Raw genomic sequence first — 12,269 nt, forward strand, 5'->3', positions numbered from 1 at the left:
CCTTGAGGCTCACCTGAGGCATTGGAAAAATATGTCATCGACCATCGGAAATGTTACGTAATGGCTGAATAGTTCATTGGACCGAGTGACGGCAAAATTCTTTTTTATCCATAATTATAATTTCCCGCAGACAAAACGTTCTTGGTTTGTCCAATATGGTCAAGAGTTAGCAATGCTCGCAGTCCTGGATAGACTGATCAAGCATGACCACAATTCAAATTCTGCGACAGGAAAATCACATGAAGCCTTGGTTCGAACATTCTAGCGCTTAAAATTGATGTTGATGATGAGAAAAAATACGGATACAAGCGTTTTATTTTCTAAATATGCTCATGAATGCGATCTCATGTGAAACACATCTGTTCATATTGACCAAACATCCCTTGCGTGCCCGCTAGGTTTTTGAAAATTGAAAGCAAAACGTTCCGTTGAAAATATCAAAAAATCGCCATTCTCGGCTGATAATTAATTACAAAAGTGGGGTGGTTCGATAACTCGAGAAATACACCTCTGACAGAAGTTAGTACAGTAAAAGCCCCCATTGCAATTGACCAAGTATCAACCTCACTTGTTCAAAACTTAAATCAACCCTGCATTCAAGGGCTATCTCGATCTGACGCCAAATATAGTATAAAATTAAAGTGGTATTGAATAGACGAAAATCGATCTTTCATTTCAATAGCACTGGGAATTGTATTTCCTGTAGCGATTAGTGAAGTCCATAAAAAGACCAAAAAGGGGGAAAAATACGTGTTGAAAATTGTCGTCGAGTTTGTCAACTTTCCGTGCCCCAAAATAATAATTTCTCTTGATGACAATAAAGGCAATTGACTAAACATAACTCAAGCTTTGCTATCTAAATCTAGAAGTCTCGACAATCGACGAGCTTATTCATCTTGAAACAGGAATACCAGCATCATTTTAGTCCCTGTCCATAACAATCGATGAAAACGTCCAATCGAAAAGATTGTCTCCAATGCAATTCCCCCCGGATTACACAAACGGAAACGTGAAAACATTAACATCTAAGAGACACACCTACCGCTAACAAAACCCCTGATTCATTACACAGACGTCAACTCTAAACCCAGCTCTGAGCAAATCGATCAACTGAGATCCTTTAGCATAATAGTAAGATTTTCACCAGTTTTCCTCGGTCAGACTCATTTTGATCGTTCCACGAGAATGAGACAGACCGGAACAAGAACTGAAGCCGGCTCAAGATAGCTTAATAGCTAGATGGAACGTTTTCGACGAGTTACGCACCTAGGTTTCAAACAAAAACACGTGTACCCTTCGTGTGACACTCATTCCATTCACCGAATATTTACGTACTTCGTACATACACGTATGTACATACGGCGACAGCGAGTGTATACCAGGGATGTACTCTCTCTTGGAATCTTGAGTGCGACGCCACTCGCCACGCCTCCTGCTACACCTACTACAGACTCGACCATTCCTAACAGCTTCGCCAGACAAACGTTTTCCAGCGCGGACGCTGTGGATCGAATTCTCGTTTCAAAAACACGAAGAGGGCTACACGACTTCGGGTCAAAGGTCGAATCATTACTGACATCAAAAACCAGGCTCAGGCTCTTCCCAATGATTGGAATCGTCTCAGACGGACAAAGGATTTTAAAGTCTCTGCCCTTGGTCCCGTTTCTTTTGGAGTAATGCAGAAAAAAAGGCGGCAAGTGGGATGCTCGGAATGAAAGACGTCATCGTTTTCTAGTCATATGTTCCACATCCATCAGGATTGAGAGAGTGTGACCCATCACAGTGCATGCAATGCACAATGCTGGGCTTCCCGAGTTGGGTCCATGGAATGCTGCGCAGTTCTTGGGCAACCTTTCGCATTACATAGGCCAAACGATTGGACCCGAAAAAAGAGTAGGTCAAATGATCCACATTTGGGGTGGGGTTCATTCATCTTGACATCTGTGTGCGATGACTCAACCAGCAAGATGTCGGTCTAAGCAAGATTGCTCATCTGCGAGCTTCTGGGTTGATAATTTCAACCACATTTGTCGATCTGGAAACCACGAGTTTCGCCATGCCGCCAAAACCTACAGCGTCCCTCCCTTGGGTCGCCATCGCACAAGACAGAGCTCTTCCAACGGATGGAGTCTGTTGGGTCACAAGGACGCATAATCCCCAGGGTCGCCGAATCCGCTCACCCTCGACCCCGACTCTGGGCTTTCTCAGTTACATTTTTTCCCGGATCGTTCGTTTCTTGTTCTCGTTGAAAAAAAAATACTCCTAGAGCCTCCTGAGAGCCACGTCCTTCACTCTGGGTGATTCCACGAACTTCTGGCTGGAAGGAATCGGGGGCAACGAGCAGGAAGAGCGAGAGAGCCAGGAAGGCGGAGAGGGCGAGTGTTAGGTCGTCGGTCCCTCGGTCCCCTCTGCTCTCTCGTTGGTGGGGATCGAGCTTTTGCTTTTAGGATCCAGTGGCCATTCCATTGTGGTGTGTAGTCAGTCTACTTACTACATCTACAGTTCATCCAGGTTCTGCAGAGGGAAGTTCCCGGCGATTCTGGCCGTTCCGGGGCATGATCCTCATCGATCAGGCGAGTTCGTTCTCTGGGGAGGGCACGGAACTTTTGCGCTCGAGCCATGCTTTCCTGGTTGTTCCCGAACATGTGGATGGAGTGTAAGCTATCAGGCACGCGGTTTATGAAGGAGTGAATGCTGGTGTGGACTGGCATGCCACTGTCTTATGTAGTAGTCGCAGTAGTGGCCGGAGTCTGCGATAAGACTGGTGAAAAGAGACCGTTCAGTTTGAAGGCTGAGAGCAATCTTGTGACATACACTCGCACATTCGAGAGTTTTCTTCCACTCTGTGTTCCTCCATTTTTTGGTGGATCCTCCGCACCAATTGTTCAGAATTGCAGTTCGCAGCATCCGATACCTACGGAGATTTCTCGTTGGAAAGGAGACCCTAAACTGTTCTATGGCCACCCAACGTATCGCGTTTTCCTCGCAGAGATCTTCCAAGTCCTTGTCCCTCCTCCGTGGACCCCCGTCGTCCACGGCCAACAGCCCCTGTCTCTCGTCTCATTTCCGACCGCTTTTGGCCACACCCCACGGCGCAGCAACATGGTCAGTGCCTTCCACCAATTTGGCCACCTCCACCTCCGTCTCCTCCGCCCCGCCTCCACCACTGGGCTCCTCTGATCTGGACCAACAACAGCGGACGAAATCCACCCATGCCATCACCCCCTACAACACGGAAGAAGGTGAGATCGAGTTCCTCGAGGAGTGGATGGATTAATTGATTTTGCTTTCGATTGCACTTCATTTTATTTAATGATTTCTTTGTGGCATGTTCGTGTTTTACTTAAGTTGGTCGTTCATGAAACTCGATTTGTTATCCATCTCCCAAGCACGCGGAACTTTGCCGAACTTTGCCGGCTTTCCACAGGAGCCGGAACAAAGTCAAAGTACACCTCGCTCGCTCTCCTCCGTTCGTTCTGTTGCTTCGCTTGGTCTTCATTCATTTAGACTGTTCTTTTCTCGCTACAACCCACTAAACAAGGTGACCTTGCAGCAGCCTCGATCAAGCATCACCGAGTTATCGTATCATGAGACAATCCTAACATTTGGTCTGGACTTTTGTTGTCGTGACGAAAGTTGCTCTTCAAATCAGATCGTTGTTCTAAATTGTTGCGGCCAGTGGGCCGCTGCTTGAACGTATTGCGTCTTTCTGGAGTGATTGAGAAGGTAACCTTGATCTGAATTACGGAGCAGATTCTTGCAATTAAATGCTATGCCTTGTCCTTGAGAATGAGAATTTCGCTGGAAGATTGACCGAGGGATATTGGTGTACAAAGAAACGCTACCGCTATGTCGAACATTTTCTGGGAAGAACAAGGCAGTAATGTCTTGTTGTCTAAAAGAGCTTTGTACTTTCAAGCTACTGGCACGTATAGTACTGCATGGTCCCTGAAGTCAAGAAAACCAATTCCTTTGAGCACCAAAAACAAACAGTGAAGAACGAGAGAAAATGTCTCGACAATGCCATGTACCATGCCACAAAGAATGAATTGATTATTGACCTGGTCATAAACTTTCAAGTGTTCACAGCTGTTGACGGTTACGTTGTGACGGCTAAAGGCTACAAAAAGAAGGTGGACATTTTGGATCTCAGTTTCGCCGACCATCGGGCAGCCTTCAAGAGCAAATCAACATGGGACATTATCAGAGCTTTGGTTGTCTTCAACCTTTGCTCGGTTCGACCATTGGTGGAGCACAATGCCAAGGTAAGCAAACGGGCCTTCCAGGCCTCTTCTGTCTTATGCAAATTGCAAGCGACAGCTGGATGGAGTAGGATAGAAGCACCTCAAAAGTTTGGCACGACCTTGCTAGGCCATAACGACAACAGATGTCTCTAAGGAGAGAATGAAAAAAAGTGGTGACCACAAAGCTGCCTTGACAAAAGGAGACAGACCTCAGCGTATGTAGTATGCAGCAATGCAGCTCCGTCTATGTCTGTGGCCTTGTCTTAAGCACGTGATTTTCCATCGATTGAACGAGTAATAGCCTCGGTCTAGACTTCCGTTGAGGTCGATCGAAGTCCTCATGGAAATCCAAAGCATTGAAAGCCTTTGACATTACGATATGGACAATCGAATGCGATGGGTCTTAAGTTTTCTTATTATCTTCTTCTCGTTTGCTCTCTTTTGCTGTTAACAGACGGGAATAGGCCCATTAGAGGTAATGGAAATGAATACAGTATTGTGTACAACTCACACCGACTGTTATATTCATATATCCACGGAAAATACTACAAATATCTTTAAAAAAGCATATTTGATACAATATACATGTATTTATATTGCTCTTCGTGTTTTTATTTGGTAAACTCCATGGCAATGAATATAATATTCAGAGCAGCCACAGAATGCCGATATTGCTTTGCCATCCGTTTAACGATGCTCTCCGTCTCACTGCACAGTATGTTTTGGATGAATGAATTAGATTGTAACCCAATGCACTCTCCCCACTTCCAAGTGTGATCAACATCTTAAAACATTACTAAACTATCTATGCTTCACCCCAGTCTAACATGTCTCACCTCGTTCTAGCTCATGAAAATCGGCCAAACCATCATGGGGAAGAAGCTCTTCGGCCAATTGATGAAAGGTACCTTCTACGGCCAATTTGTGGCTGGAGAGGACCAGGAACGAATCAAGCCGGTCATTCGTCACATGCACAGTTATGGAGTCAAGTCCATCTTGGATTACTCCGTCGAAGAAGATATTTCGGATGAGAAGGCTCAAGAGAAGGAGTTGAAGTAAGTGGTGTTGTCGCTTTGCACTCGCGTTATTTCGAAAGCTTCGCATACTGATTTGTGCAAAGGCTTTTTGATCTTTAATCACCTTTGACTGTTCCTTGATTACTCCACGTGTTGGATTTTCTTTAATTTGAAAGTAATGCCACATTTGAGTATTTGGATCCACACTTATGGGAACACGCACACACTCAAACCACGTCCAAAGTATCGTGATTACCCCCAAGTCTCACAAATCAGTGATCTCATTTTCAGAGGAGCTGTTCCAGAGAAGGAGACCTTGGAAGACTTCAAGGACCTGGAGAACAAGGGAACTTATGAAGGTGACCAGACCTGAAATTTATGCTAATGCAGTCGATATACGTAAACGCATTTTCATTTCAGATCAAATCAAGCGGTACAAACCGCATCGCAGTGCGGTGAGCAACCGCAAGTACAAGGTCAGTGGCGCTCGGACCTATTTCTATGAAGGCGAGGCCTCTTGCGAGAAAAACATGGAGACATTCCTGCGTTGCATTGAAGCTGTTGCCGATTCCACCCACGGAACCGGATTCTCAGCCATCAAGGTCACGGCCTTGGGTCGGCCCAGCCTCTTGGTAAACAATCTCAGACAATGAAATATCTGTATTTAGACGCTTCCAATGCGAACTTGTTTGGTCCTTCGTGCTTTCAGCTCCAATTGTCCGAGGTGATCGTACGAGCCCGCCGATTCTATCAAAATGTCAGCGGCCATGATGGTTTTGTGATTGAAGGAAAAGTCAGCAAAGAGGCCTTTGAACAGCGGTTCAAGCAGAAAGTCAATTACGACAAGTATGAGCCGGAAGTCCAAGACTGGCTGGGCAACATGACCTTCGATAAGAAAGGGTAAGTTCTGGCGTGTCCGAACAAGTTGCTACAGCCGTTCTATCTTCACACTCTCGTTTGATTGAATGACTCAAGTTACCTTTCTTGGAACATTAATTCAATATCACAAGTCGCTCGTTCCGAGCGCAGGGCAGACAACTAAGCGGCTTCTGATTTCAGGCTGAACATTTTCCATTCCTACGCCCTCACCCCTCCCCTCTCCACCCTGACCCTGCCCAATGAGCAACCAAACACTTGCCTAGCCTGCTCTCTGTCGGATTCCGGAGGCAGTGAATCCAAACCCTAACTCATACCCCTACTTTTTTCTTCCCTGTTCTCTGGAACCTCTAGATTAATCCACATGTTCTCCTGGTCCGGGTTGATCGACTCTCAGCTTCTTCTCAAGGACGTTTTCCGAGTCCCCAACCTCAAGACCGGACACATGGTCAGTCTTATGGATGCTCTCACGGATGAAGAGGAGGAACAGTTCAGGAACATGCTCAACAGAATCCAAACAGTGTTCCAGGTAGGCTTTTCTTGGCAGAAACAATTCACTTCAGATCATACCGAGACGCGTTGGAGACTTGCTTACGTCGCCAGTAATTTGTAGCCGTCCAAATTGTTCGCCCCTCAAGTCACCATGTCAGCGGTTTGATTTTTTTTTTTTTTTGCCTTGTATCGAAGTACGAAAGAGAGCAAACAAAAATGTAGGCCAGATTACGAGTAGGAGCAATGCCCCCTTCTATTTATCTTATCAACCGCTTGAGACGCCGAATTCTTCGCCATGGAAAAGAAATCTAGTAAATGTCTCCATTATTTTCTGTTTAAAGGGATGATTAGCCATTGAACCCAACTTTGCTTGAACCTGGAAGGAAATTTTGGTCGAATTGACCTTCAGTACGAGTATGATTATGTTCCCCTGTTTATTGTTCATTAACATCAACAAGCTCAATTACTTTGTAGTTAAACATCAAGCGCCTGTTTGGATCACTTTCCTGTTTCATTCTTTTGACGAACTTGGCGCAGAACACTTGAAGGCGAGCAAACTGGACTGATCTAGTTTGGACCAGCTTTCCTAACTGGACAGAACTAGTTCCAACTTAAAGAGCAAGGCAAGCTCAGTGCTGATAATTATGCTCCTAGTAAGACGGCGACCTTCAATCATCCGTTGTGGATGTTTGAATAATTCAAGTCGGATCTCTCCTGACAAAGCTTCAACGCACATCGCCAGCCACCACTACCGTATAAACGTGGATATCTATGATGACCACACACATGAATTATTGAAAAGCCTTTGTACTCTGTTCCAGGCTGCAAAAGATTTGGACGTCCGCGTGATGGTGGACGCGGAACAGACCTACTTTCAACCGGCAATTCACAGGCTCACAATGGAAATGCAGAAGAAATTCAACACCGAGAAAGCCATTGTATTCAATACCTACCAATGCTATCTGAAGATTGCTTATCATTCCTTGGTGTTGGATCTTGAGCAAGCCCAACGACAGAACTTTTATTTTGGAGCCAAGTTGGTCCGTGGAGCCTACATGGAACAGGTAGGCATGAATATTAACATATGATGAAGAAGGGCAGAGGATGAACGCCTTGTTTCCAATTTTCCTTGTTCCACGAACCAGATGTAGAGTTTCATGTACTCTTGACAGACTTCTTTACTTCATGGACTTCATGGGACCGTGAATTGAAAAAGAACTGACATTTTGACATTTGAACGCAGCTCAAAATCGGCTCAAATCAGAGTCAGGTCGGATCTAGGCAATTAAGATCAGTTGTACTTAACTTGAAAATCAGTCAGATCATATAGTAAGAGCGAACGCGAGAAGGATTAGACAAGAGAAACCGAGCGCATGCTATGACGATTAAATCTGGACTTGGTTGAACTTTACTTTTTGGGAGTACAAATCGATAATATTGATCATTCGTTCGTAAGGTTGGGAAAGACGTCCAAGTTTTCGATGAAACAAATCATAATACGTAGAACGCTTTTTGTGCATTTACAAGCATGAGTTCGATTTCTCCAGCCTTGTGGCCTTTTCCCGTCATGCAATGAGGAAAGTAGGGCCAGGAAAGTCACTCCACTAAAGGCCTAGGCCCACTTAGCTCGTCCGGGTTGCTTTTGTCTTGCTAGAGCATGACCTCAATGACACAAAAGTCCAGATTACTTAAGCTCTTCGTATCCAGCCAAAACTTGCTTTTGCCCTGGTTAGAGAGACATTGTGAAACTCTCGCTTTTCGTTTCGCAATTCATTAATGGTGGAGCAAGCTCGGGACTAAAATAAACTCTTGCTTTGAAGGTCAATTGCATTTGTTTGTATCCTAGTGAAATGAGTCCAATGACAAATGTTGTGATAACTCTTGTAGGAGCGAGGTCGAGCCAAACAACTTGGCTACGAGGATCCTATCAACCCCACGTACGAAGCCACCTCCGATATGTACCATCGATGCCTGAACGAATGCATGCGGAGAATGTCAGAATTGAAACAACTCGGGGATGGCAGTGAGCAGAGGATTGGAATCATGGTGGCCAGTCACAATGGAGACACCATTCGATATGCCATCCAAAGGTGATTGTGGGCGTTCAAATTCCACAATTGAAATGTTCTCTTCAGCTAATTTTTGGAATATCTATTGGATGCTTGCAGAATGGAGGAGCTCGGTATTAAGCCTGAGGATCGCTTGATTTGCTTCGGTCAGCTCTTGGGAATGTGTGACAATATTTCGTTTCCATTGGGTAGGTTCTAGAATTTCTGATTGGAAAGGGATCTTTATTTAAGTCCATGGAAACCGCAACTCCAGATACTGATTTTTGGTGTCAAGGAGAATGATCCCAGCTTCATGGGAATGATTCAGGTTTTTGAAAATCTCGTTTTAATGCAGTATTGTGCATGTACTACTTCTACTATCCCACGTCAAACACATGGCCCAGCCACAGATTTTGATGAAGCAAGTGTTCGCTAAAACTCTCGAGGGGTTCATATAACAATACTCAAGGAAACAACAGTACAAGCAAAACACTTAATGGAAAACAGCGAAGAAGTGTTCCAATTATTTTTCCAAACACTCTCTCTCACATTTACCAACCATTTCGGCCATAAGAATTAATTCCTCATTATGAGGACCATGAGGGAGAATGCGCTTAGATCAAAACTTTTTCAATCGTCATTATGATAATGAAAAAAAAAACCCTCAATTTGCACTTCAACGTGCACCCTTGGGTATTATTAGTCGGGTTCTTTTTTAATGGGATACAGAAGTTAAACTTTACTCATGAGTGGAGAATTAGTTCAAACAAAGGAACCAATACATGACTCGACATTTTACGTTGTTTTTTGTGACATTGCCACTAAGCAGTCTTCTAATTTTGACTCAATTTCAGGTCAAGCCGGATACTCTGTCTACAAATACGTCCCATACGGTCCCGTAAATGAGGTTCTGCCTTATCTGTCAAGGTAAAGATAGTGATCAACAATGGTTTATTTTATAGTGCTTATTTCATAGCTTTTCTTGTGCATTTTCCTATTGTAGGCGAGCCCAAGAGAACCAGGGCATGTTGAGCAAATTGAAAGTGGAGAAGAAGCTCATGATGAAGGAGTTGCTGCGAAGGACAATGCGACTTCAGTTGTTAGGCAAGCCCCAAGGTGATTATGTGCCTGTTGGATTCGAGGACGTGAAGGTCAAATAAAGAGTGGCCCTCCCCAAGCTTCATCCGTAAATGCATTTGAAGGCATGGTGATTTCATTCTGACTAGCAGCCCTTTATATTACTACACCTACCTACAAACATTCGCCCGTCTACAAGATTAACTTTAAGATCGTTGATTCCGCCATTCTTGGTTGTGTGCAAGAAGCAAGAAAGAAAGCCTATTGAAGCAATCAATCGATCCATATTGGAAGTTTTCCATATCGATATCCCCGATTGCTGTTTGTTACACTTGATCTGTGATTGGGATTCAAGTTGTCCCTCTCTTTCTCAATGAAAACAAAACTCTTACGACTTTCACGGATCTGACCCGATATTACCAGGAACGTACTCCGGCAATCCGATTCCCTCCCAAACTATTATTCAAGCAATCCCAAAGGTGTGTGTTTGTCCATTGAGAACGCGAAAAGTAACAACAAGAAAGCTTTCAAAAGTTGGATCCCAATGTGCTTCTATCCCTCTCTCAATCCTTCTCTCTTTCTCTTCTCGTTTCCTCTCAAGTTCTACAGCACTCTAGAGATACTACTACTACTACTACTACTACTACTACTACTACTACTACTACTACTACTACTACTACTACTACTACTGCTACCACATACTATATTTACGATATAGCTGCCCTCTCACGAATAGAACTTAACATTGTTCAGTTTTGAAGAAGTATTTTTGAAGCCTTGAAGCTTCTTGAGAGCCCCATTCCTATTTTGTCCCTTATTCAATTTTGAATTCCAGTTCCATGAAGTATAACCAATTCAATGCTTACCATAAAACACTTAGGGCAAAGCAATGTAACGCCTATTACGGATCATTGTAACAATTAAGAAGAACATAAAATTCGAGACAAGAATAAAAAAATAGAAAACACTTGGTCGTCCACTTCAAATTTATATTTCATGCTTCTTGGCTGGTATATGTAGAGAAATAATTCAAGACAGGACATTCAAAACAACATCGACACATATTGTGGTTTTTGTGATTTCTGTGGAAGTAAAGTACACCATCAACCTATTCAATTCATAAAATATTCGCATACGAAATTGTATCTTGTATCTTTTTATGCCAGATTTGGCACTGTTCTCTACATCGTCGGTTATGAACATTGAGCTGACATAGAACATGTGTAGTACGTAGAAGTCGGAGCAATAATGATATAAGCCTAGCACTGAAATACTAATACAAATAATTTGTAATACAATATGCACCATACTTAAAATGATTTGTTTCGTGCTCATGATCGAGGAATCAAGAGACCAATCTAGTTGCATCCATAGGTTAAACTTGGTCCGACGTTGATATTGTTGGTATTGGAATACTGCCTGATCCAACTGCAGGGGTTGAGTGAACGCCTTGTAAGTGCTTCCGCCGATAATCGGAAAAATCTGGCGGAGACACACTTCGGTGGATGTCACTGTCGCGCCTTGAGGCACGCCTTTTTTGTCGATACATGACACTCTGCGAGCGTTTGGCTTGTCGTCGAGAGTTGTGACGCTCAATAGCCGCCGACACTTCGCTGAAACGCCTTTGGGCCAACATTTCAGCCGTGGGTGGGACCAAGAGGGAACCTCCTCCACTTGGCATGCTGGTGACAGGGGAATGGCCGGTCGAAGGTGGAACAACGTTCAAGCTTACTTGAGGTGAAAGACGACGATGGTAGGAGGAGGAATTGGAGTTTCGCCGAGAGACCTCGTCCATGGCCACCGCCACGACCTCGGCCACGGCAGTATCCGATAGCTGGGAGAGCCGTCGCTCGATATCCGAGTGCATGGCGATGGGCGATTGGGATGGATTGACTGTGACGAGCACATCGGCTTGGGTGGTGGTGGTGGTTGGGCCGTGACTGGCCAATGATGACCGCTTGGACATGTGACTGTGTCGACTACAACGCCGACTCAGGTCATTTCGTTCCTGATTACTGTTCTGACTACAGCCAGTCTCATTGGAGATTCGTCGATGCTGGCTTTGTTGGCTTCCATGCCGGAGGTGGTGACCGTTGAAGTTCTCGAGACCTCCGGCAGCCAACATCTGACTTCGGCGTTTCTCCATGTTGAACCTAGAAATGGTTGATTGAAAACTGAATTAGCTAAGCGATGAGATCCATTGAAGACGAAGAATCGAATTTGGTCTATTAGCGTCAGGCCAAGGAAAATCAATATCCCTTTGAAGTTCTCAAGGTTTTCGTCTGCTCAGGATATCCTCTCATTCGATTAGATTCCCCATTCAATCCTATTGAAGTATGCTCCTGTTTTGTCTTTGAAGAGGAGCATGGTCGCGAAAAGGATCTAGCTCCTTAAAAGACATTTCCTCTCGTTCTTCCGTGGAATTTTTCGAGGATGCATTTAGTGGGGAACGAGTTCAATTTAGAAACACACTCATTAGTTGTCAAACTTCGAAAGGGTCCGCTAGAATCAGTAGA

General features: G+C 44.3%; 2 protein-coding genes across 5 annotated transcripts in view; one reads left to right on the forward strand and one right to left on the reverse strand.

Annotated features, from left to right (window-relative positions):
- Nucleotides 1–2,719: 2,719 nt before the first annotated feature.
- On the forward strand, nucleotides 2,720–10,720 carry LOC131887335 (proline dehydrogenase 1, mitochondrial-like). Of its 4 annotated transcripts, none has more exons than XM_059235918.1 (13): nucleotides 2,720–3,242; nucleotides 4,081–4,265; nucleotides 4,699–4,719; nucleotides 5,091–5,299; nucleotides 5,537–5,619; nucleotides 5,681–5,892; nucleotides 5,970–6,160; nucleotides 6,491–6,665; nucleotides 7,450–7,692; nucleotides 8,516–8,718; nucleotides 8,797–8,885; nucleotides 9,531–9,603; nucleotides 9,680–10,720. In XM_059235918.1, exons 1-13 carry the CDS (start codon nucleotides 2,957–2,959, stop codon nucleotides 9,834–9,836), a joined length of 2,127 nt encoding a protein of 708 aa, XP_059091901.1. In that variant the 5' UTR covers nucleotides 2,720–2,956; the 3' UTR covers nucleotides 9,837–10,720. The 4 variants fall into 4 exon arrangements, with proteins under 4 accessions (XP_059091901.1, XP_059091902.1, XP_059091903.1 ...); XM_059235919.1 differs by having other exon boundaries at nucleotides 2,721–3,242; nucleotides 4,090–4,265; XM_059235920.1 differs by having other exon boundaries at nucleotides 2,722–3,242; nucleotides 5,552–5,619.
- Nucleotides 10,721–10,728: 8 nt separating this feature from the next.
- Nucleotides 10,729–12,269, reverse strand: part of LOC131887334 (uncharacterized) — a 29,902-nt gene continuing 28,361 nt past the window's right edge. The window contains exon 13 of the mRNA XM_059235917.1: nucleotides 10,729–11,906. Within this exon, the coding sequence (XP_059091900.1) occupies nucleotides 11,129–11,906 (778 nt within the window). The 3' untranslated portion in view covers nucleotides 10,729–11,128. The remainder of the gene's footprint in view (nucleotides 11,907–12,269) is intronic.

Source organism: Tigriopus californicus, chromosome 9 (genome assembly GCF_007210705.1).
Source record: "Tigriopus californicus strain San Diego chromosome 9, Tcal_SD_v2.1, whole genome shotgun sequence".
Taxonomy (NCBI): Eukaryota; Metazoa; Arthropoda; class Copepoda; order Harpacticoida; family Harpacticidae; genus Tigriopus; species Tigriopus californicus.